Below are 19,137 nucleotides of genomic sequence, written 5' to 3' on the forward strand. Positions count from 1 at the left end.
TGACTTTTCTACTATAGGCTTTTAATTTTTAAAAATGATAAAAACTCACCATCGACTGTATTAGAACAAATGATGATGATGAGAAAAGTCTAGCTCTGCCATCAAATATTTTGAACAAATAAAGATAAAAACCAGTATTAAATTCTGAGTACAGCATTTTAAAAGAGGGTATAAACAAAATAAGACAAAGAAAATAGATAAAGAAGTTAAAAATCAAGATCATGAAAGAACTTGAAACAATGCCACGTAAGAATCTGTTGAAGGAATTAAATATCATTAGTCTAGAGAAAGGAAGATACATGGGGAATATATGAGCTATCTTGAGTCATTTCAAGAGTGATAATGTATATTAGAAACGTTTGGCCAGAACAATTAAGTTTTAAGTAGCCAAAGGAAGTTAGAGAGCTTTAATCTGGACATAAGGAAAAATTTGATAATAATTAAACTTGTCTCAGAGCAAAATAGACTTTCCTAATTAGTGAATTTCCTCTCCCTCAGTTGGAGGATTCAAGCACAAGCAAGATGAGTGATTCAGTAATTTTGGGGCAGGGGATTGCTTTTTTGGAGTTGATTAGATTAGATGGTCTCCAAGGTACTTAGCAGGCCCTTGATTTTATAATTTTGTAAAGGCTATACTTTAAAGATATTCAATATTTAAAGAAAGGAAAAAGCAAGGGAGTAATAATTTGGTTGAGAGAGTTGGGCCCAGTAAAATTTTTTTGTTTAAGTGAAAATTGAATATGCTTGTAGAGTAAGGGGAAGAAGCTCATACAAAGAGATGTTGAAGATAGAGAGGTAAAAAATAGGAGCAACATCCTATAACACTGTATTTAAGAAATAGACATCTGGTAACAATCCATTTGCCTGAAAAAAATAATAAAGTCATAAGCAGCAAGAAAAATAATCATCATGAATCCCTTGTATCTCAATTTGTAGAAGCTACATTAACTTTCTTTTGACTCAGTATGGACTCTAAAGTTATTGCTCATCTAACAGATTTTTTTTTGTCTTAGTTTATCCTGCAGAATTCAATCTTTCTTATGTCTAGCTAAATGTGAATAGATTAAAAACAGTGAAGATAGCAAAAATGGTGTCAATTCAGTAGACATCTACAAATTAGTTAATATATGTAAGGACTTATCCTAGGTTCTGAGGGTCCAAAAGCACAAATGAAATAATTTCTGCCTTCACAAAACTTGCATTTATCTGCGTGAGGGAAAATTGTACCATATACTCAAACATATGTAAGGTAATTTGAGGAGGGATAATATCAGTAACTTAGGCATCACTGATAGCCTCAGAATGAATTTAACATGTGAGCAGAGTGATGAAGCAAGATAAAGCTTCTGAGAGGAAGGTGTGAGAGAAGAACAGCTCTCAGACATGTGCCCAGCCTTGGGAGTAAAGACACAGATGTGAGAGATGAAATATTGGGGCAAAACCTTGTTTGACTGGAACGGATGTGGTTTCTCAACATACTTGGGTGTGACCTGAATCGGATCAAAATGTAATTGGAAATATTAAGTGATAAAAATATAAATGATAAATAAAACATAAATGCTAATACTTCTTTTTTTAAAAAGTAAAGCTTTTTATTTTTCATAACATTTGCATGGACAATTCTTAAATATTAGCCCTTGCAAAACTCTGTGTTCTGATTTCCCTCCCCCTTCCTCCACGCCCTCCCTAAGATGGCAAGTAGTCCAATATATGTTAAACATGGTATAAATATATGTTGAATCCAATATGTGCATACATATTTATACAATTATCGTGCGACACAAGAAAAAAAGAAGCAGAATAAAATGCAAGCAAACAACAACAAAAAGAGTGAAAATGCTATATTGTAAATCACACTCAGTTCCCACAGTTCTCTCCCTAAGTGTAGATGACTCTCTTCATTACTGAATAATTGGAATTGGTTTGAAGCATCTCATTGTTGAAGAGAGCCACATCCATCAGAATTGATCATCATATAATCTTGTTGTTAATGCTAATACTTTTAAAAACTAAGTATGTGATCCATATAGATCCTTATATATGGATTAGTGGCACTTGTTTCTATTTGAATTTAATACTACTAGGTTACAGATAGGATATTTGAAGAGGAAAAATGTGAAATGAGGCTGTCAACATGAGAAAGGGCTATATTGTAGGGCTTTAGGCAAGGATTTAAAGGCTAATTTGAGGAGTGTATGTTTTATACTAGAGATAAGGAAACATTGAAGTATTTTGAGTATTGTTTTCAGGCAGCTAGGTAGTGCAATAGTGGGGCACTGGATCTAGAGTCAAGAAGATCTGCATTCAGAGCCAGACTCAAATGTTCAATTTTGTGACTGGGAGGGTCTGTAATGTCAGTGGAAAGGTGTTGCATGGGCCTGGGAAGGTACCAGAAATGCCCTTGAAGAGAAGAGTTGCACCTAGGAAGTTTGAAGGTAGAAATCAAAGAGAGCATTCCAGGTATGGAGGACCCTTAATAAAAAGGCAGGGAAGGCATTCAAAAGGTGATTGCTAAGGTTCAGGTTTCTGTCAAATGGTATCCCCCATTCTGGACTCTGGTGTCTTGACTTTTTCTACTTATATCCAACAGTTCTGCCCTTGTTCCTGGATGGAGTGTGTAGGTTACTCTTCTCTGGTAACTTTCGTAATTTCAGGAACTTTCAGGACCAAAGTGCCTCCCTGACCTCTCACTATGTACCTGCTGCTTCTCCCATTGCTATGTGAGCTCCCTGAAAGCAGGGAATTTCTTTGTCCTTGTAGTTTTGTCTCCAGAGTTTAGCACATTGTTTGGTACAGATCTTAACAAATACTTTTTTCTCCATTTATTCATTCTCATCAATAATACCTCCAAAGATTAATTTTTAGAAACATAAGAATTAATGTAGGGGGTAATTCTCAGGAGCCTAACAGGTCACAGGATATTTAACATAGACCTTAAAGGGATGTTGGAGGTCAGGTGTGTAGTGGTATCTTAGAGTTGTTTTAATTTGCATTTCTCTGATTAATAATGACTTGGAGCATCTTTTCATATGACTAGAAATAGTTTCAATTTCTTCATCTGAGAATTGTCTGTTCATATCCTTTGACCATTTTTCAATTGGAGAATGGCTTGACTTTTTATAAATTAGAGTTAATTCTCTATATATTTTGGAAATGAGGCCTTTATCAGAACCTTTGACTGTAAAAATATTTTCCCAGTTTATTGCTTCCCTTCTAATCTTGTCTGCATTAGTTTTGTTTGTACAAAAACTTTTCAGTTTGGTATAGTCGAAATTTTCTATTTTGAGATCAGTAATGATGTCTAGTTCTTCTTTGGTCATAAAGTCCTTCCTCTTCCACAGGTCTGAGAGGTAAACTATCCTGTGTTCCTCTAATTTATTAATAATTTCTGGAATTCTCTTTCTCCTCAACTCTGCCTCCTCCTTTCTCCAAAGGGAAGATTCGGTGGAGATGGAGGGAAGTTAATAAGGAGCTCTGTTTGTTGAAATAATGAATTTGTGATGCTGGGGGAATATTCAGAGTGGTGGGAAGAGGAATTGGGTATAGAGACATCTGCATCAGGACAGATGAATGGTGAAGGCCAAGACAATGAAGGGGCTAAGGGATAAACTTAAGAGATAGCCAAATGGCTAACCTTTCCTTGAAGGAAAAAGGTGACATCTATTTCACATTACCTGTAGGGAAGCATTGATATAATACCTACTGTGTGCTGAGCGTTGTACCAAGCATTTTTACAAATCCCTCCTTTGGTGTTCTTAAAAAACCCTGTGAGCTAAGTGCTATTATTATCTCCATTGTTCTTTTGAGACAACCAAAAGGTAAGTGACTTGCCCAGGCTCACACAACTTGTATATGTTTGAGGCCAGTTTTCAGCTCAAGTCTCCCTTCTCCTGGCCTATCATTTTAACCATATTGCTCTACCAGTTGTCTATATTCTCCAGTGTATCTTTTCCCTCCTCTACCCCACCTAGGAAGCCATCCCTTACGTAGAAAATAAAAAGTGGGAAAATGTTCAGCGAAATAATCATTATATCAAAAAAGTCTTATATATGGTGGGTTTTATACCCATATTCACCCACCTTTGCAAAAGATGGAGGTGGGGTCGTATGTTAATTTTTTGTAGCACAGTTATAGTCATTCATTCAGAAGCCCAAGTTTTTTAGTCTTTCTTCAATGATTATCTGTTTTGCTTACAGACCTTGACTGCTATATTTTGATTTTGTGCAGGAGTGGAGAGTGCTATTTTTTTTTTTTTTTTATCATTGACCTCTTAGGAACTTAGAAATGGGGTCTTTTGTCAAAAATATGGAAATTTTAGTCACTTGCTTAGCATAATTCCTAAATATTTTCCAGAATCATTGAATCAATACATAGTTCCACCAACATTGTATAAATATTACCATCTGTCTACAGCCACTCCAACATTGCATGCTCTTATCTTTTGTCTCCTTTGCCAATTTATTTGGAGTGAAGTTAAGCCTTAGTTGTTTTGGTTTGCATTATTCTTAATGTTATTGACTCAGGAAATTCTTCACATAGGGATTATTAATTTTCAGTTCTTGAAAACTATTTGTTCCTATCATGTGACCACTTCTGTGTTGGGAAATGTTTTTTGATCATATATTTCTCTAAGTTGTCTATATATTGTGACTATCAGAGAGATTTGATTATCAGAGAGTTTTAATACAAATATTTTTCTCAAGTTTACTATCCCTATTTTCCTAATTACATTAGTTTTTTTGAAGTTGAATAGGTTAAATGTCAATTCATATTTTTGACTTTAAAAGAAAAAACTCAATAATACAAGATAAGCTGTAGGAGGCAACACTGTCAGTAAGGTCTGAGAGGTTTTGTTGATTCCAAATGGAGAATAAATGAACAGTGGAATTTGGCAGCAATAAGAGAAAGCTAATGGGCTCTCAGACTGCCTTTCTGGAGGCACTGTGTCCAGAAAAGTGACAGCCCACGTGTTTTCATCATAGGCTTGTAGGACTATTATATTCACACCTGGGTTTCCCATGCTGGGAACTACATTGGTGGGTTGCAGAAAGCAAGCAGAATTATGAGAGGACCAGAAACCATGTCAGATAGGTTCATCTGAAGGAAATGGAGGTGTTTCTTTTGAAGAAGAGAAAGATGTTTAGTGGTCATTTTCATATCCTTGAGGATGCCATTGATAGAAGATAGCAGACTTGCTTTGCTTGGCACCAGAAAGTAGTGCTAGCATAAGCCCGTTTTTCCCACCCCTATAATTCTCTCCCTTTTCATTTCCATTTCATCATTTCCTTGACATCTTTCAAGTCCCAGCTCAATCTTGCCTGCAGCAAGATGTCTTTGCTGAGCCCACTTAATGATACTGTCTTTCTGGTACAAAGTGGGAACTTACCACATGCTTATTGACTATTCAAGTGAAGATCTGTGACTCAGTAAATATGTAGAAAGTTACCTCAGAGATATAGAAGTTAACCTACACAACTAACAATTGCCAAAGATTAAATCTTACCCTAGGTCTAGCTGTCTTCAACCCCACTGCTTACTCTACTAAACTCAGCCACTTTTTATAGCTGATTATTATAGCTCACCAAATATGGAATTTCCTTCTTAAGAGAAGTAGTGGTCTTCCCTTTGCTGTAAATATTTCTTTCATTATAATAGGATTTTTGATTTTAAAAAAAATCTGAAGGAATATGTATTGGGGATGTTGTGGAGAGATTTTTCTGTTTAGGCTCTTTCTCTCACGACTTCTTGACTTAAATTTCTCTGTACTTCATTTTTGTTTTGTTGTATTGTGTTTTTCCCCATGAATAGTGGTAAAATTGTTTTATTTTTTCACTAATGTAATTGGTGAAGTAATTACGTTGTGATGGCAGAATAGGAGAACTATTAAGATTTCTATCCTCCATTATCAAGATCTTTGGAATTTAGAGTGATTTTTACTGGGGCAACATTTATAGAAAGAATTTGCCTTTCAGGACTTTTCGTTGCATAATATTTCTTACTACTCAATCAATGAACAGTCCTGTCCTATAGGAAATGATAAGTCAGTCATTTTTTAAAACCAAAAATCAGGTCACTAGACCTGACAAAGGACAGTTCTCAGACCAAATGAATAATTTGATGCAATGAAAATTTAAAAGACTACAGAAAAATAAAAAATTACATACATTTCAGTTTGAAATGTATGTTCCTAACATTCAGTTATTTTATTAGAACAGTGGTGAAGGGCCTCATTCATTCTCTATCAGTTGAAGGGATTCTGGCTATTCAGCTTAGAGAATACTAAGAGAAGATGTGAAAAGAGACCTTAGGTATATGAGAGAATGCCATGGGAAAGGGATTAGGCTTGTTCCATTTAAGGTCAGAGAGTATAACTAGGAACATTACATTAACATTGTCTCTAAAAGGCCAATTTAGTTTTAATTTAAGGAAAAACTTCTTAACAATTAGATTGACCCTAAAGTAGAATATATTATTTGGGGATATAATGGTTCCTGGAATTCTTCAAGCAAAGACTGGATGATCATTTGTTCTTTATTGAAGAGGGGAATTTTTTTTTTTTAAGCAATGGGTTAGACTGAATAGAAAATGTATGGTTTAATTATATTATTTGTAAAACTTTGTTGATGATACTTTCTTCAAATCCAGGATTGTCCTGGAGCCAGTTTTGTTATGTTTATTTAGTATTTTTCTCTCAGCTCTACTAGGTAAATATCAGCTTATAAAACCCATCTAAAAATTTGCTATCATATCAACTTTTCCCCAACTCCATCCTCACTGGAAGCGCTTAGGTATTTTTTTTTAATACTAATTAAGTTTTAAAAGCTTTAAATTCTATCTTTCTTCATTTTATGTTATATCTTCATTGTGTTTTATTGATTTACATTTAACATATATGTCTACAGATATGTAACTCTTTCTAAAATATCTCCAGAGTTTAAGGCTTCTTTGATAGGTATAATTTTGTCTATTAGCATATTCAGAGTCAGAAACCAAATTGTTTAGCTTATAATCATCGAATAACTGATTATAAATGATTATCTCATTTTGCCATAACATTTAATCTTTTCCTTAATGCATTTTTTGTTTTTCTTTGAGTAGGTATGTAGGTATTATGTTACATGTTACCTTTAAAAAAGAAAATTTATTCAGCAAAATGTAGAGGAATTCTTCCACCAACATATTGGCTCTCTTGAGTTAGCAAAGCTCCTCTGGATAATTCCAACAAGTCTGGCATATTGGGTGGAATTTTTTTCCTCTGACAGTATGGCATAACATATTTCCAGCAAGTTTTCAGTTGAAGAAAATATATCTTTAAGAAAGTGTATTTTTAAACTTATTTATTAAAACTTTTTTTATTTTGTGTGAATATACTATGATTTCCCCCACTCCCCCCATCATTTCAAATTAAGTAGGAGAAGCCATTGACTTTTTGAGCTGATTGACTTTTCCTAAGGTTTGTCATGGATGCATGATGGCACCTACTGTACAGTAAGCACAATTTTTGCCATTATAATCAGAAAAACTTTTCTCCACTTAAGCATGTGTGTGTGTGTTTGTATTTCTGTGTGTGTACATGTGCAGACATGTATGCATATGTTTCTCTATTTTCCTAAAATGATTGCTTGACATTGTAGCTTTCAAAATTTTATTTGGTCCTTTTGAGTTTCTGGTATATGAACACTTGTTCTTTACATTTTCACATTAGGTCTTTTGAACCAGTTGATATTTTTAGAATGATTTATGGGTTATGTATTCAGAAATTATTCTTTGGGTATGTGAAATCAATAATTGAAAGAGAAGTTATTTAGTTTATTTTCAAATATTGTATTACTTTGGTATTTTGATCATTTAATCAGCCTCTTCAGATGTATCTAATTTGTTCAGACCTTTCTTCCATCAGCTTTATTGCTTTAAACTCTCTTCACAGGTTTTCATTCATCTTCTTTTTCTTCCTCCTCTTGCTGCTGCTGCTGCTGCTGCTGCTGCTGCTGCTATTTTCATTTCACATTTCTTATTTGTCTATGTAGTAATTTCAGCATAGAAGCCGAACATCATAGAAACTACACTCAAATAGCATTATCATATTTCATAAACTTCCTTATAACTTGTTTTAATTTGCTTAGGGTTTTTTTTTTTTTTTTTTTTTTGTCTTTGAATCTGTTATCATGATAGTATAAGAAATATGCAGTAAGATTATTTTAAAATGGAAACTCTCATTGTTTTACTGTGGGCAAAATAATTTCATAATAACTTAAAGCTGTTTGGATTTTTTTGTTACTAATGTCCAGATAAAAATGTATAAATATTTTTAAATGGGAGGTTTCAGGAATATTTCTTGAATTTTCCAATTTTCATGATAGCCACTAGGCTGTTTAAAACTAGAGCATGCTTACTGTTTCACCAAAAGAATCAAATTATTTTAGAGATGAGTAATTTTTTTACACAGCATTTTTGGCTGCTGTGTTTTGATCACAGTTATGATCTTCCACTGCAAAATAAAACAGAAAATTGGCTTGGAAAGATATTGGAAATGAAAGAGGAATTTGAAAATTTTTATGATTTTCATTTCTTCAGGAGTCATGCAGTCTAAGGGAATAGACTGTGGAGTCTTATTTTATATGTTTAAAAATATTCACTTATAATGTGAATTACTATCCAAGTTGCTTGATCTGATTTTTATTTTTGGTCACGCATCCTACATAATACTTAATTATATGTGATATTTAAACATTAGAGGTCTAATAATGACATTCCTTTAAATCATACCTGCTGTTTGTTTCTAATTATTAGATTATATGTACGGAATATTTCCAGAATTAGGAAGTAACTTATTTTTAAAACTTTAGCATTAAAAATGTGTTCATTTTCTTTTTTCTGAACAGAAAACAAAGAATATTTTCCCCCATACAATATGTATTTATGTCAATTTATGCTTCCAGAGACTATTCAATTTTAGATGATATTATTCATTTAGCTTTTATAGGATAGGAATTGGTCTTGAAGTATATCAGATTTTTTTTTTTTTTACCATGTAGTCCATTTAAGTTATAAATAATGCATAAGAAATGAGGCATGTTCCTTTTAATACATACACATATGTACATTAATATGTATATATATGTAAAGCATAGTCATTATCTTTAAACTACTAACAGATAGAACTAGAAGAGTAAAATGTTAATGAATGATATAATTTTTCAGGTTTAATTAAAGTTCTAACAATGAGATTATCCTAAATTCCAAAATCCTGGCCATTTTCCTCCTTTTTTTTTTTTTTTTTCTTCCCTGCATTCATTGTACTCCAACCTTAAAAGTTCTATTATTAATTTTTACAATTTATTTTTGCCAACAACATGGCAAACTTTTCTTTTCTCTCACTGTACTGTAATTCTTGGCTCAGTTCCATTGCTTTCGTTTTGCTTTTACTATTTATTTTTAAGCAGCTAGCTGTCAAAGTAGTCAGTGCCAGACTCAGGAAGGCCTGACTTCAAATCCTGCCTTGAATGTTTGCTACCTAAGTGACCCTGTGCAGTCTTTCAACCTTAATTTCCTCATCTTTTAAAAGAGTGATAATTATAGAACCTGCCTCACAGGGTTCTTTTGAGGATTAAATGAAAGTAATATATGTAAAGTACTTCATATATGTTAAATCACTATGTGAAATGTTTATTATTATTTTTTAAATTTAGATATTATGTTTAATTAATGCTATGACTCCCTAAAACTTAGCTTTTCACCATAGTAGTCTCAATATATGGAAATCTAAAATCATGGTTTTTTGAGTTGTGTTAAAATACTTATCTATTTTAAAGATCATAATCATAGAACTGGATCTGGAAAGGATCTCAGGAGTCATGGAGTCCAATTCCCTCAGATCTAAGGAGGTTGCCACTTGCTTCAAATTACACACCAAGGATAAACATCAGCTGTAGAATTTGAAGCCTTGGCCTCTGTCATCAGACTTAAATCTTTTTTCACTATACCATGCTACTATGATACATGTTAAAACAGGAGAATCTGTGACCTCAAAATCCTCAGTTGTGTTATTAGGCTTAGTGTCACTAATATATCTTTCCCTTCTGAACGTCTCCTTAACTGACACAGATAACACACCCTCATGTCCTTAATATTCTTGATTTGCCATGATTAAAAAAAAAAAAAATCCCTGCTTTTTGATGGTGAGCTGATCCAAACTTAGTTAGGTGAGACCTCAGAAAACAGATATGTAATCCATTGCAGAAGCTACCCTCCAAGCCTTTCTGACTGGAAACGGAGTAAGAATGCAAGGTTACAAACATTTGTTGATCATCTTCTACCGGTCAGGTCCTGGGTTAAGCACTTGACAGATATTGTCTCACTGGACCTCACACCAACTCTGGGAGAATGGTACTAAGGCAGATAGAAGTCTGATGACTTGACCAGTCATCCATATAATAAGAGATCAAAGTAATGTTGGACCCCAGACTCCAGGTCCAAAGGCTATTGAATCACTGAGCTGTCATGGCTTGTATTCAGCTAAGCACAGCTTTTAAGAAGCTGGTAAAACTTCCATACCATGAAAAGATTTGGGAGTAAAATTTTAGTAGATATTTGTTAACTCTTTTGAAGTTATGCAAACATAAACACTATGATACATTTACATTTGGTTAAAAACTTATGGTGGCAAGCCTTTGTAGTTACTCATAATCTAAGTGTAAAATTTAACATTTAGAAGAAAAAATTTAAACATGCAAATAATCTAACTTTTCTAGAGAACCCCTAGATTTAAAATCTGCCTAATTGATTTGATTTTTGAAGATATTATAGCAATATTTTTAAAATGAGATTACCTTTTGGCAGTAGTTAATAAATTTTAGTCATGGTGTTCAGTAGATAACTTTCTTGTGTTATAGATTTTTGTGGATGTACATATTTATTTATCTTCCTTATATTCTAAACTGCTTGAAAGGTTCTTTTTGACTTCATGTCTTAAATTGTCTTTTAACGTAGTAAGCTTGCAATAAATGTATTGAATGAATTAATGAATGATTGAATGAACAAATTGGTAAATAATTTTAAGTATTAAAAATCCTACCATAAAACTCTAGATTTTTATTCTCAAATGATTAGAATATATGTCATTTGGAAAAAGTATGTTACAAACAGAAAAAATAAGGGCCTCAACAGCTCTTTCTGCTGTTATGAATATTCCAGTGTGACATTTGATTATTCTTAGACTTTGTTCTTTTAGTGCCATAGTCATAGCACAGGATGTGTCTGACATACCCCCCTCTTGAACTAAATAACTTCTATTTTATTTTGCCTCCAGGATGGACTCTGATTCCTGTTGCTAATTACTGTGATTAAGGAACCCAACTCAATTAAAGCATTCGATTACCTTGTTCTGTCTTTGTGAATTTTTGAAGTAATTCTTAAATGAGCAAAAACATTGTAAAACAGAATCAAAACCCATGAAAATAATTAACATTTATTATAAATTATTCTTAATGGAAAAACACTTTAGGAAAGAGAATTCTCTTATGTCTGCTTGGGATTAATGGTGCTGATCTGCAGCTGAAGTTGTGCTGTAATATCACTCTCCTATTGTAATAAAGTAAATGTGCCATTCCTTTTTTTTTTTTCCCCAAAAAATGGAAATTTCTAGCAGCTGTGGGTAAGCACTATGGAAAAATACTGTCCATAAAAACGTTGAGCCAATTATAAATTATAAAAATGTGAAAGAAATATAAGGAAAATATATTTTATGTAAAACTGCATTCTTAGACTGAACTCCCTTTTTTCTTCAAGCCAGATGCCACTAAGAATTCCTTACTTGAGATGAAATAGGATTATGTGGTTCTTGGGTTGTATACTCAGGGTCATCTACAGAGAACTCTGCTCATTTTCAGTTTATGGACATAATTTTTAAAACTGTTTTCTTTAATCACAGAACTCAGCTGAATCTAACATTAAATGCTTAACTCTTTGTGCTGCTTGGGAATAGAGTCAAAATACCCCCTATTGGCTTGAGGTGTGCATCTATTGGGGTTTTAACTTCTGCTTTAGAAGGATATAGAATAACTACTTAGAGGACTAATTTTATCTCAGATTAAATATGTCAAGGTGCTTATAAAAATTAATAAATGTATAAAACTGCATTTTCATTTTATAAATGAATAACTATTATTGAATCCTTAAAATATGCAGGGTACCAAATAGCTCCAGAAGATTTTCATCAAATAGAGAACATAGTCTTTTTTTTTAAGTCTCTTTAAATGGAACTGTTTATCTTTCCCCAGTTAACTTTTTGTTACTTGTTAGAAAAGCAAAAATAAATTTATTTAGAAACAATTAAACTATTATATAAAGTTTATTTAGAAACAATTAAATTAAATTAAAATCAATCTGATTTTGTAATCATTTTGTTCAGAACCTCCCCAAACTCTTAACTGTAAGAGTTCCATTCTCTCATTCTTAGTTTTCCCCCAGAGTGGCAATGGTAGTTGGACAATGAGAATCCCTAATTGGTTACCCATACTTGTTGTCTGGAACTATCATCCATTGAAGAAGGTAGCAGACTCTGTACCTCTGGTGAAAATGCTACAAGGTAAATATAAAAAGAGTACTGAATCTGGGTTCAAGAACTCATCATTCCAGTCCTGTCTCTGCCCCTAAGGCCCTGCTGTAGGTGTGTCACTTAAAACCTAGTGACAGAATAGGACTAGGTGAATCTACAAAGGCCCTTCCACTTTCTGATTCCAGATTCCCCTGATTGTTCAAAGTAGAGAATGCCTTTTGGATAAACTGTTGGGACTCCATGATACATCCTTGTCAGAACTGTATTAGATTGAGCATAAGTAGAATGAGGCATCATTCATGGAACTAAAATAATGGGACAAGAGAAGGGGACAAAATAAATTTCTACAACTTTAGATAATTCATATTTTACTTTTTTCTTCCTATTTTCTTTCTTTTTATGATTTCTTGTCTTTTGTCCATGTTATCACTGTCCTTTCATATATCCGTCTACATCACCAGAAACTCATTCCTTTATATATTGCAAAGTAGTTTCCCTGATTCCAAAATGAGAACCTGCCTTTCAGTACTTTCCCTTTTTGCCATCCTACCTTTTGTTTGTTTTGATGGCCTTTTTCTAACAATCATTATTTTCCTCTTTTTCCAGTATAATTCTTCTCATCAAACCCCCACATTGATTTTCTCTTATTTTTAAGCTACTCTGCATTTTCTCTGAGAGGTAAAGTTGTTATACAAAAAAACTTTCTATCTTGCCACTTCCAATCCAGTTCTATGATTATCTTCCCAAATATTTGTGTTGCTAAAATTGTTTTCCTGAATCACCTTACCAAACTGAGATCCCTATCTTCAAAAGCTTTCTTTTGAGACTGTTTTATGCATAAATCTTTATCCCAAATCATTTGATTATCTTCATGGAATCTAAAATGACTCCTTGTGATCCAGAATTAAAATCATTATGCCGTTTTTGAATGAATCGGCTATCGTTTTTTCACTGTATTTTAGTAATTCTGTTCGAATGTGTTAGATTGTAATTCATTATTCAAATAATATGACTTTTACCTTTAATCATTAATAATTAAAAATACACATAAAGCTTCCTTTATTTTGAGTTCTAGCTAATGACTTGAACATATTATTGCATTATCCTCCTCCCTTCATAAATTTTTTTTTTTTTTTTGGCAAGGCATTTGGGGTTAAGTAACTTGCCCAGGATTACACAGCCAGTGTCAAGTATCTAAGGTTATATTTTAAGTTAGGTCCCCCTCACTCCAGAGTCAGTGCTCTATTCACTCCACAACCTATTCGCCCACCTTCATTTAAATTTAAATTCATACCAACCAGTGAAATTCTTCAGCTTTACTACCAGATATGCTTGCATTCAAAAGAGAAGAATCAAAAAGGATAAGTATAGTAACATTAATTTCAAGAAAAAAATTTCATATGTTCTAAAGTTGAACTGATACTTGATTTGTTTGTATAAAACTTTTAAAATTTGAAAAGCACTTTATGTGTTATCATCTTATCTTATCCTTACAACACTGTGAGTTATGTAGTAGTATTATTTCCATTCTACATATGAGAACATTGAGTTTGCAATAAGTTTATTATGTTGTCAGGATCACAAAGGTAGCAAGTATCTGAGGCAGGTCGTCTTGCTATAAGTCCAGCACTCTATTCTCTACAACATTCTGATGTAGTAAATCTCATCATAAAGTTTCTATATGTTCATACTGTAGTAGATGTAGAGAGTCCTTTTAAAATAATGTTTTTCTTGGGTACTTTAAAAGAGTCTAAACTGTCTAAACAGTCTAAAACTGATTTTAAATGCTCATTAGACTTGTTTAACTTTGATTTCTTTCAGCCATCGGCATTCTATGACTTCAACTTCCCTGTCTCTGTTCTTTTCTCTGTGAAGTTATCCATTTTACCTATTCCACAATGATGTTATTACTATTGTATGCATACTATAAAGTAATCTAGGCTATATGGAAAAGAGGTTATGTGCCTGTTAAATATTTGAAGTCCCTTTCTTTCTGTATAACTTTTTTTTTTCATTAAATGTATTCAACATCAGAGCTGTAAATGGTTGGACTAATATACTTATTAAAGTATTCTTAACTTATTTTGGTACATTCAGTTGTATATTGATTTACTGAAAAAGATGTACTGTGGCTAAGGACTAATATAATGTAAACTGTATAAATAAATGAAGTATTAATTTTTTTCCAAAGCATCATTTGGGTGAAATTATTTAGACTGTTGCCATTACATATCAACACATTTGTGACAATGTAGTAATTGGTTCTTTCCAGAATCTGAAGTTTTTTCTATGTTTTTAAATACAAATAATTTTTTGAAATTGCAGCTGGATTTAGAAGAAGCTTCCGTCTTAGTAGAAAAGATAAGAAGACAAACAAGTCTATGTATGAATGCAAGAAGAGCGATCAGTATGATACAGCAGATGTTCCAACATATGAAGAAGTTTCACCATATCGGCGACAAAACAATGAGAAATACAGACTAGTTGTTTTGGTTGGTAAGTTTGTTTTTGTTTAATTCTGAGGAAATAAGAAATAAACTGAACAAGCATTTATTTATTAAGCACCTGTAGTTTATAAGATGTGCTTCTAAAAACCGAGCATGGGAAGACAAAAATAAAGAATAATTCCTGACCACAAGCATCTTACATACTTATAAGCATAAACCTATTGTTTTTCATTCTCTCTCTTTCTCTCTCTCTCTCTCCCCTTCCCCTCCCTTTTGTCTCCCCCCTCCCCGCAATCTATTTGGTTTGGGTTTTCCCAGGCGTTGGAAAAGTATTGGTTATTTTGTACTTTTGATATGTTGCAAAGTATAAATTGTCTTTTTTCAACCTTATAACAAAGGATATATTCCTTTTAAAAAGTTTCACCGAGTCTTTTTGACATTGTTGTTCCTTTAAATTTTTAAATAATATTTTATTGATGCTTTAAAAATAATACTGTTTCTTCCCAATTACTTTCTTCTTACCATTCTAGTGGAAATTACCTTAGTAATGACTTAGTACAGTGAAGCAAAGTAAAACAACACATTGGCTGTATCTGAAAACTCATGGTCCTGTTCCATATTTGTGGTGCAACCACTTTTCTTCTGAGAGGTGGAAGGACATATCGCCACTATGCTCTTGTCCTGAAGTCTTTTGATGATTTTCTTCGACACTATTGAACTCACTGTTGTAAATGAGCCCTGCTTATTTTATTCTTTAGGAGTTCATCTTCCCAAATTTCTCAACATTCTTTATAATCACCATTTTGCAGCCCATTGACATTTTATTAATTTGTTCAAATTATCTCTCATCTGTGGGCATTCATTTTCCTTCCAGTTCTTTGCTACTATAACAAATGTTAATATATATATTTTCATATACATGGAACTTTTCCCTACATCCTTGATCAACTTGGGGAATATGCTTAGAATTGTTATTACTAGGTCAAAAGCCAAGTAGAGTTTTATGAATTTAGGGGGATTTACAACTTTAAATTATTTTCCTAGATATTTGGACAAATTCACAGGTATGCTAGCAGGGCTAGTTAGTGTGCTAGAATTAACAACCCCTCTTCTTCATTAACATTAACACTAACATATTGTCAAGAAGAAGTCAATAAATATTTATTAAGCAGTTACCTCGTTTCAGGGATTGTGCTAAGGCTGAGAATACAAAAACAAGCTGGCTTCGCAGTCTTCCCTTATTGCCCAGTCTCTGCTAACTTCTAGTCTCACATCTCCAACTGCCTCTCAGATTTCTCAAACTGGATGTCCAGCATATAACTAAAACACAATATGTCCCAAACAAACCCCCCGCCACTCACTTTCCCTCTTACTGCAGAAGACAACACTGTCCCCCCAATCCCTTTGGCTCACAACGTGGGAGACATCCTGGATTTTCATTCTCAGAACTATCTCTCTCTCCTCCTCCCATACCAAAACTATTATCAAGCTCACCTCTGCAACATCTCAGAATCACTCCCCTTCTCTCCTCTGATACTCTCACCAACCCACCACCACCCCAGGATCTCATCCCTTCACGTGCAGTAGCTATTGGCAGATTTGCCAGCCTTGAGCCTCTCCCAGTTCTGATCCAGAAGCCACAGAAGTGATTTTCCTAAAGTATAGGTCTGGTCTAGTGGCTCCTTATCACCTCTAGGATCCAATACAAAATTCTCTGGCGTTCAAAGCCCTTTCCTAGCTTTCCAGTCTTCCATCACATACTTCTGGATCTTGTGACACTGGCTTTTGGCCATCTCCCAGACCTGGCATGTCATCCCTCCTCTACTCCAACTACTGACCTCCTTAACTTCCTTTAATTAAGTCACATCTAAAATTCACCTTCCTACAAGAAGACTTCTCTTACCCATCTTCATTCCAGTGCTTTTCATTTTAAATTTCCTACCTGTCCTGTTTAGAGCTTGCTTTGCATATATTTGTATGTTATCTGCCTCATTTGACTGTAGATTCCTTGAGGGTGGGACTGCCTTTTGCCTCTTTTTATATCCCCAGCACTTAGCACAGTGTCTGACACATAGGCACTTCATACTCATTGATTGATTAATTGATCCTAGAAGTTAGAATTCAGATGAAAGAAGACACCACGTAAAAGGAAACAGAAAATTAGGGGAAGCTTATAGAGAAAGACTGAGAAAATCAGTAATACATCCTGGGGAGGAATCATGACTGACCTTGGGCCTCCAGCCACTGGGAAGAACCAGCCACTAAGAGGGAAAAGCCACAGGGGCAGAGGGTGCACTTCCAAGTGTGAGGTGGAATGAGCTTCTAGGGTGAGGATGTGCCTGGAACATGGAAGAAAAAAGTCTGGGGGAGTCAGGAGGGTCATCAGGAGAGGAGTAAAAACCCATTGGCAATAATTGCATACGTCTTTTTCTAATAGAGGTAGCCAGCACTTATTGGAAATATTTTGATGACAGTTCTGAGAGCAAGAAATAGAAAGCACAGGTAGGAGTTTGTGGAGGCAGGAAGGAGGGAAGAAATCTGCTTAATAAATATTAACACTGTGTAATAAATATTACACTGTCTATTTAGAGCATATAGCATGAGGAAATAAATAATAAAATGAGAAAGATTATGATAGCCCCTAATTGTGGAATGTGAATGTCAAATATGAAGACTATGGCTGCATCCAAAATACTCTTGAATCTGGCCAGAACCTTATTAAAATGTAATGGGAAGATATTTATTCCCTCCCACCCTCCAAAAAAGTGTAGTAGAATATAGGTAATGTTAATTTGTGGTTTTTTAAGTCAGTATGTGTCCTCAGGGATCTTTATGTTCTATTTGAGTTTGAAACCTCTGTTATAGAGGGCCTTTGAATGTCTCTACATTAACATTAGTGATCTCAATAGGAGAAAGGGTCTCTTATTCTATTATCTTTGGTTACTTCTTACATGTAATTAGTAACTCCAAGGTTGATAATCGCACTTATGCAACTAACAATATCTGCTTTCATTGAATTTAGAGGATGCAAAATAATATTAAAAAACTGAAAAGTAAAGCAGACTTGTTGCTTACCCTATGAGCTAAAGCATTTAAAAGACTCCCTAAATCTGGAATGTCCTGTGCAAATGTAAGACTTGGAAATGTCAGCCCTAGACTGTCAGAAAGTGATGATTAGAATGTTTCTCATTCCATTTCAGGTATTCTTCAGAGCATTACATTATACATTTTTAATCCAGTGACATCTGGACTTGTTTTATAAATCTGTCTTTTAAAATTACATATATTTGCTTTCTTCTGTTGCATCAGTGCTCATAAAGTTTTTTCCACATATAGAGTTTTTTTGAAATATATTAGATATGATTCTGATTTTTTGATTCATTGCTTTTGTGATATGTAAATATAATAATAAATCTATAAGCCTCCAAATTTTTTATCTACTTGTATTTAGTATAGATATTTTTTGCCAAATGAAGAAAAGAGGATTTTTGTTTTCAAAGTTTCAGCATTTGTGTTCTTACTACTCAGATTTACAACTTAGTAAAATAGAAATTACAAAGTTGGATTAGTTATATAGCACTTATTTACAGGAACAAGTATTATTTATGAGTAATAAGGCACTGAAGACAATGGCATAGAATCTTATATTGTTTCTAGTTCAGTTAGCAATTCCTATTGGGTTACTGTGAGTTATTTTAACATTAGTGAACTTTGTCCATTCAGCAAAATTTTAAATAAACTCCTACCTTACATATCCCCTTCCCTCCCCCCCAAAAAATTGGCTCCTTTCCTCGGAATGTAATTACTTTGTGGCCATTTAGTTTCATAGTTTATAATAGAGATGATAATTGATATTATATCTAATAAAATTTAAATGTTTTGAAAATAAAGTCTTGAAATAAATAAATATTATTGAACAAGTAGAAAACAGTGCCATTTGTCTTCATCATATATTTTCTCTCTATATATTTTTATAGCTTAGTTTAATGCCCAAGAAATAAAAATAAACTGAGTATATTAACTTGGAGAAAAAACAGGACAATGGGGAACCTTAAATTTTCATTAGAATTATTTAGTTTTCCCATGGTTTTGGAAATGTCTTGTTCCACACAATGCAAAAATTTAAAAATTTAA

At 33.5% G+C, this 19,137-nt stretch overlaps 1 protein-coding gene across 7 annotated transcripts in view; it reads left to right on the forward strand.

The window, feature by feature from the left end:
- The window catches only part of MPP7 (membrane palmitoylated protein 7), a 227,991-nt gene that overhangs the window by 178,263 nt on the left and 30,591 nt on the right, over positions 1 to 19,137 (forward strand). For all 7 annotated transcript variants that reach the window (XM_031939802.1, XM_031939805.1, XM_031939804.1 and 4 more), the window contains one exon: positions 14,882 to 15,052. In XM_031939802.1, the coding sequence (XP_031795662.1) occupies positions 14,882 to 15,052 (171 nt within the window). The remainder of the gene's footprint in view (positions 1 to 14,881; positions 15,053 to 19,137) is intronic.

This window comes from Sarcophilus harrisii, chromosome 5 (assembly GCF_902635505.1).
Source record: "Sarcophilus harrisii chromosome 5, mSarHar1.11, whole genome shotgun sequence".
Lineage (NCBI taxonomy): Eukaryota > Metazoa > Chordata > Mammalia > Dasyuromorphia > Dasyuridae > Sarcophilus > Sarcophilus harrisii.